This window comes from Octopus bimaculoides, chromosome 6 (genome assembly GCF_001194135.2).
Source record: "Octopus bimaculoides isolate UCB-OBI-ISO-001 chromosome 6, ASM119413v2, whole genome shotgun sequence".
NCBI lineage: Eukaryota > Metazoa > Mollusca > Cephalopoda > Octopoda > Octopodidae > Octopus > Octopus bimaculoides.
The window spans coordinates 3,266,380-3,274,229 of record NC_068986.1 but is presented as its reverse complement, the minus strand read 5'-3'; the positions used below and the strand labels follow the sequence as shown (position 1 = coordinate 3,274,229).

The 7,850-nt window shown below is 37.4% G+C and overlaps 1 protein-coding gene across 3 annotated transcripts in view; it reads left to right on the top strand.

The window, feature by feature from the left end:
- The window catches only part of LOC106883422 (failed axon connections homolog), a 17,801-nt gene that overhangs the window by 2,733 nt on the left and 7,218 nt on the right, over window positions 1-7,850 (top strand). For all 3 annotated transcript variants that reach the window (XM_052968556.1, XM_052968555.1, XM_052968557.1), the window contains exons 2-3: window positions 3,408-3,550; window positions 6,086-6,212. In XM_052968556.1, the coding sequence (XP_052824516.1) occupies window positions 3,417-3,550; window positions 6,086-6,212 (261 nt within the window). In that variant the 5' untranslated portion in view covers window positions 3,408-3,416. The remainder of the gene's footprint in view (window positions 1-3,407; window positions 3,551-6,085; window positions 6,213-7,850) is intronic.

The following is a 7,850-nucleotide window of genomic DNA, read 5'->3' as shown; positions in this document are numbered from 1 at the left end:
ATATATATATATATATATATATATATAGATGAATAAAGTTAAAGAGAAGGCAGGACTATGGCATTTAAGTTCATTTAGTTTAGTTTAAGAGAGTTAATGCTAATGCGATGTAGTTTGAAGCAAACTTCTTACCACACAGCCACGAGGACTTGGGTATTTCTTGTTTGGTGGCCAGGTGTGCATTTAGCTTACGTGGGTGGGTTAGACTCTAAGCCGCGACAAAGGCAATTAACCCATTAAATGGAGGACTCTTTGCAGAAAAGACTCGGGTCTGCTGTTAAATGAGTTTGTGGAAAACATTTAACGACGACTCTCTTTTATTAATGACATTTCCAAAAAGTGTAGTTCGTCCCACACAAACCTTCACCACTAAAAATAAAAACTCTGTATAGGTAGTCTAGCGATTATACTCGGCTGTTAGACCCGCCTGCATTGAAGCTTCCGGAAGAATCCGTTAAGTTTGATTAGCCTTAAATCGCTGTTCCAAGTTTATGTTACTTTTGTTTTTGTCATAGACCAGTTGTTCTAGTTAGGTGCCCACAGCTGGTTGGTACTTGGATTGGTTTAATAAAGCGAAAAATAAATGTTTATGAATTTACTTGCCGGTACTCCCATATGAGTGTATGAACGTGCGTGCTAATGTGCTATGATTATTCACAAAATACAAATATGGGTGTATATGTTATGTGTGTGCATCATTTCGATTTCTTCTAATTTATTACTGCCTCATGCTCTCAGCAGACAAAAATAGAAAAGGCGTTGTCCCGGATGCGAATTTTTTTCCCCACATGTGTTCCGGACCCCAGTAAGGAACTCAGTTGCATAAAGCCAATCAGAGCTCACCTTGACCTTGTTGTCAAGTTAACAAACACACTCTACCAAGTAAACTCAAGATGAAGAACTATATATAATGATATAAGTATATATCATTCTGCCCATATGTCTCATTTTATTATTATTATTATTTTATTTGTTATTTTTACTTTTATTTTGGCTATACATATATAACATTTATTGTTTAAAAACATTTATAGTTGGAACTCCTCCTGACCCCCCCCCCCTTCAGGGCCTCCCCTCTTCTTCCATCTCTTCATCTTTTACTGTTCCTACTTATATCCCTTTCCCAGGGCTGAAACACACAAAGGTCATAAATTAGGTCTACCCACAACATACATCATTAACATCCTCATCTTTCGACTCTGGATAATTGTCTTGAATCTATTTAAGAGATCTTTTCACTTGAAGTTGTTGCACACATTTTTGCTCTTTGTGTGGTCAAATACATCGTATTCCATTGGACGAATTTTGGTAGCATTGGTTCTCCCATTACTGTTTGACACACCGCCAGCATACTACCAGATAAACAGTTTTGCTATATGCAGCACTGCTCACTGTATCATCATCATCATCATCATCATCATCATCTTTTTTTTCTTCTTCTTCTTCTTCTCCTCCTCCTTTCTCTTCACCTCTTTCCACTTCACTTTCGTCTTCTTCCATTCGTTTTTCCTCCCCCTCTTTCCCTTTCTCCCTCCTATCTTTATATGTATCCACCCACTTGATTCCCCCCTCACCAACATACACTCTTTTAATATTTTCCTAACAACAACGTCTAAAAGATACACAATGTAATAACATGCCTTTGATGCAAGTCTGATGAAGTGCCTCTCCAATGCTTAAAACTGCAAATATATATATATATATATATATGTATGTATGTATATATGTATGTGTGTGTGTGTGTGTGCGTGTATGATTGTGTGTCTGTGTTTGTTCCCCCAACATTGCTTGACAATCGATACTGGTGTGTTTACGTGCCCGTCACTTAGCGATTCAGCAAAAGAGACCGATAGAATAAGTGCTAGGCTTACAAAGAATAAGTCCTGGGGTCAATTTGTTTGACTAAAAAGCGGTGCTCCAGCATGGCTGCAGTCAAATGACTGAAACAAGAAAAAAGAATAAAGGAACTAAAGTTATCCAAGCAGTTAGTAGACAGAACTCCCTCTGGGTGAGTTTTAAAATCTAAAAACAGCAAATAAGAGAAATAACTCTAATATGCTGCAGTGGTTGAAATATTTTTGACAAAATAGACAATGCAGAGTGCAGTAGATCTTATCTTCAAACACCAACTAGTGGAAGGGAAGGACAGGTTTCTATCTTATTAAAACTTCTCAGCAAAGAATATTTTACTGAGCTAGCAAAACTCATAAGTCGGTAGCAGCAGATAAAATCCTTTGGTTCAATATCTAGCATTACTTCGGTGTCATCTGCATAGCTGTTGAGTGGCACCAGTTGTATACATTTTTGTTTTGTATCTAAGAACATTATGGGAAATGAAAGGAATCCCAGAATTGTGTCTTGTGATACTCAATTTATTACAACAGACCTTTTGGTTATGGTTCAGTTGACAGCTCTCATTTGATTTCAGTCTTTCATGAAATCAGAAAACCAAATGCCCAGCCTTTTTATCATGCCAATGTTTTACAGCTTATAACATAAAATTCTGCATTTGATCATGTGAAAGACTTTAGCACAATGATTTCCAATCTATTCCCCACCCCCAGGCCCCACTATAACTTTCCAGAAAAATGTTTACCCCTCTGGTGAAATATCCTTAAAGAAATATGCACACTAGGGCATTAGAATAGCGCTATACTGTAGCAAACAGTTTTTACATAGTATGCTTCGCTGGAGGGATTGGTTTGAGCTATAGCTGTAGTAGGCTGAGTAAGGGTATAGTATGTTTGTTGTGAAAAAAAGATTTTCACTATTCCATTTTAAACTATAAAAAAAAAAGAAAAAGAATTTTTGGATCCCATGTCCCACCACAATTTTCCCATGACTCAATAGTGGTGGGATTTGTCCCAGATTGGGAATCACTGCTTTAACGGAATCAAGATACATGAACATCATACAATCTGCCTTTCACAGGCAAAAGAAGCTCTTTGTTTCCAGTAGGAGTTAGTAACAAATCCATGAACCATTCTTAGTCTGGTTACTTTGTTTCACAACACCCAGCTCCATTGCCAATTACCTAAGTAATAAATATTGTCAACTATTTAATCTAGCAAGACCATCTCAATAGTTGAAAGTATTCATTTCCTAATTGCTCTTCCTGCTAACTACTCCAACATATCTGCTATATGCAATGTCTTTCTCTGTCAATCTGTTTATGATCCATTGCATCCATAATTTATATGAATACACAATATATAGTTGCCACCATTTTTACCATTTTTATATGTATATCACCACATCCTAGATAGCAGCAGAGTTATATATTCTTTACCAAGTTTTTGTTTCCAGGTCACTCAATCCATGTCTCTGGGATAAATTCCAAAGAAATGGTTTCACCTTTAATTTCTATTTTTCTAGTCCCATGATATTAATTTTCTTTTTCTTTTTAGGGAATAGAAATGAGAATGAGATTTGGGTATATGAACTGCTGGAACCAAAGCAACAGAATGTCCAATTGGGCTGTTGCTATTGGAGTTGGTGTGGTTACTGTTTCAGGTCTTCTTTTTGTTCTTAAACGATGCAAATGCAGAAGGTAAAATAGTTTTCGTATCTTAGCAACTAAATTTATGAAACACTTTTACAATTTTCATTTCTTCATTTCATAGAAGGCTTAAGTGGAGGCGCAATGGCCCAGTGGTTAGGGCAGCGGACTCACAGTCATAGGATCGTGGTTTCGATTCCCAGACCGGGCATTGTGAGTGTTTATTGAGCGAAAACACCTAAAGCTCCACGAGGCTCCGGTAGGGGATGGTGGAAGACCCTGCTGTACTCTTCCACCACAATTTTCTTTCGCTCTTACTTTCTGTTTCTGTTGTACCTGTAATTCAAAGGGTCAGCCTTGTCACACTCTGTGTCACGATGAATATCCCTGAGAACTACGTGAAGGGTACACGTGTCTGTGGAGTGCTCAGCCACTTGCACGTTAATTTCACGAGCAGGCTGTTCCGTTGATCGGATCAACTGGGACCCTCGACGTCGTAAGCGGCGGAGTGCCAACAAGTAGACTTAAGAAAGCTTGTCATGTGTGTATGTATGTGTGAGAAGATATATATGCATGTGTATGTATGTGTGTGTGTGTGAGCGAGAGAGAGAGCGTGTGTGTTTGTGTTGTGCTGCGTTTTAATATTGCTTATGTGTTGCTTGAAAGAGTTTCACTGCATAGAGAGTGTTGTTGATTACATTTTCCATTAAAAAAGAAAAGAAGATGAAAAAATTATGTCTTTCTGTTGAGCAGTTCAAGTCTAAAAAACAGCAGAGAAGGAGACCTTACTAGAAACATGCAGGGATTAGTGAAAGGATAGGCATCTAGTTGTCTCTGCTAATGCATGTAAAAATGATGATGATTGTGATAAGTTACAAAACTAAGGCATTTTTTTTTAAAGACAGAAAGTCTGGGTCATTTACTAAGACAAGACTGGATATTTCTTAAGAATACATTTACAATAAAGCATAAAATGCTCATGGGATTAAAATGTTCTCAGTCTTTTATTAACAAAGATTATATGCATAAATGAATGATTTGTGTCCCAGTTTAGCAACTACTGAAGAAAGAACCTAAGCTAATCAGTTGACGAATCAAGTTCATATCTGGGTCACAGTCAAAATATTTTCTAATGGGAGAAGAAAATAAGGAAAAATACTAAAATTTTTATTTAATTTATTCATTTATTTTCTTTTCTTATTGTAAAATTCCACCTGTCACTGACCTGCCTTCCCAGTTACTTACCTACCTATCTACCTTCCTACCTATCAGCTGACCCAATTGATCAACCAAATGCATGTGATGATCAAGTATTTATAATGTAGACTATGAAATGTATTTAGCACAATTTACAATTTGAAATGTCAGGAGTTGCCACTTTGCTTTTCTAAAGATCAGATTAATTTTATCAGAGCCAACAGCTAATGTCATCCATCTCTTCATTGCATGCACATTTCAAAATTATATTTTTATAATTAATTAAAATTTCTGAAGTTGTCATCTATTTGCTTGTGACTATATTTGAACGATATTGCTCATTGAAATTATAGTCTCCTCCCCTCACAGAGAAAGTAATTTTAATTAAATGATAAGTTTTTATGCTATTATATTGAGTATGTTACCTCATCGAGGAATTGACAAGGAACTTGGAGATGTGGCAATTAGATGTACTTGATAAGATGCATCAAACTAAGTAAAACCACCATCTTCCACATGTACAGGCCTGTCGTTTCAAGTGCCAGTGCCACATGAAAAGCATCTGTGCCAGTGTGGTGTAAATGCACCCGGCACATTCTGTTAAGTGGTTGGCATTAGGAAGGGCATCCAGTCATAGAAACCATGCCACAACAGACAGGACAGCTCCAGCTGGCAGCTCCATGTTAACCCAATCAATACATGCCAGCATGGAAAGCAGACGTTAAATAATGATGATGATAATGATTGAGTATGTTAGCTTTATGTCAGATGTTGCGTTTTTACCCTTTAGTATTTAAACTGACTGTGTCAAGCCGAAAGTTTCAAACTGTTTTATGTTCAAACCCAGATCTACCATACAATGTCACTCTAAAAATAAATAATCACAAGATTAATATCTCAAAGCCATGAGATAATGCATGATTAATTTTTTAAAATATGTATATGAGAGAGAGAAACACACACACACACACAAACACACACACACACAAACACACACACACACACACACACACACACACACACACACACACACACACACACACACACACACACACACACACACAGCAGGTTTTTGCACTGACAAGGCAATTGTTCAGCCTAGGTCTATAGTAGATTACATTTGCTCAGGGTGCTGATCAGTGAAATGGAACCTAAAACTGTGTGGCTGCAAGGTGACCTTAGCTGCACACCGATGCCCGTGTCTAAGTTTTAATGTGTATTTAAAATTTTGTCCCTGTGTCTGTGTGCACATATGTGTGTGTTGTGTGTGTGTGTGTATGTGCGTGTGTGTATGTGCGTGTACTGAATGTTGGATGATGCATTCATATGTTTTATATTATTTTAAACATTATTTGATAAATATTGTCTATATCAAACTCTTTTCTAAAGGAAAAAAAATTATCCCAAAGATGTGATCATTCTTCATGCTATACCAAGAGCACAAGATACACCAAACCTCTCTCCTTTTGGTATAAAGCTAGAGACATACCTTCGTATGGCCAAGCTACCCTATCAGGTATGTCACATTTAACCTCACAATCTTTCTCTTTTCATTTTATCATCATTATAGATTATTCTTAACAATTTTACATACATTTGTCCATATTCATATAATTTAAACTAGTATCTCTATCATTTATCATCACTGGGCAAAATGATTGTTCTGAAATCTAATTATCATACATAATATATGCAGAGTTTGGTACTGTTTCACTTATTTTTGTATTTTTCATTTTCTGAATTCATCATCATCATCATCATAATTTTCATATCTGCCTTTTTCTCCCATGGGTTTTTCACAACAATTCTTATGACTGGATGCTTTTCTTGTTGCCAGCATTTATTTGTTTTCTAGTATGGTACTTCACATCAGAAGATCTTTGCTCTACAAACTACCGAGCAATATGGTATATCACTTAAGTGGGGGAAGTAAATAAATACCACTGCTGCCTAAGTGGTGTCACACCAAAGACACATGGAAACAAACATATCCATGCACACACAAACACACACACATGCATGCACATGCTTACACACACACACACGCATGCAACCATACACACACATATGCATATATATTTATATATATGCATGTTAAGTGGTTGGCATTAGGAAGGGCGTCCAGCTGTAGAAATCATTCCACTACAGACAACTGGAGTCTGGACAGCTCTCAGCTAGCCAGCTCCATGTCAGACTGTTCAGCCCATGCCAGCATGGAAAGCGGACGTTAAATGATGATGATGATGATGTGCATACATACATAGTTATAATCCATTTGCATCGGTTGTTAGTTGCCGAGACATGGCATCCTTTAAAACCTCCGGACTTCCTGAAATTCGCTAACACTGTGGTGCGATGGCGGAAGAAGACAACAAGAAGCAAAAGGACAGAATGAAGCGTTGGACCTTACCTTGCCGACCGCAGCAGGGTACACGATCGCTCCTAATCAGAACACGTATTTCTCGTAACGTCGCTGTTTTCTCACTGGCCCCACGTGCTAGCCTTCTACCGCGTGTCACCGACTTCCGATCTGACCCTTCCGGTTTGGCCCTTCCGGTCTGGCTTCACCTCTGTTTGCCTCACCCCTCTCCACCTCAACACATAGCTCGTCACAGCCCATAACGCCACACTTTTACAAAATTTGAATTTTTTTTAGCTCTTTGTTTTTTAACTTTCTATGCAAAGTGTACCAATAATTCTCAGTTTTATCCTGAGTGTCCAACCCATGCCAGGATAGAAAACACTCTTTAAATAATGAATTTGATGGAGATAATTTTGTGCCATGAAATTAAAAAAAAAAAGATTGAGTGTTACTGATATATGGGATGCTTTATTGTTGTTGCTGTTGTTATTGATGTTTAACTCCAGGCTGCCTCTCCTGATTGTTCAGACCTATGATTGGAAGCATTCCATCTATAACCATCTTGTCTTTTCCAGGCATAGTATACACAGGACTACATTATATCAATGTACCCTTCCTTCTTTTTTTAAGATGGTAGAGTGAAATCTTAAGAATATTTGGTTGCCATTTCCAGAAGACTAAACAACCACATAATAGCTTAGTTGTAGCATCAGAAGCAGCAGCAGCAACAGCAAGAGTTATTGTTGTTTAGCTACTATTATCAATACTAATGGTTGGATGTTCTGATTGATC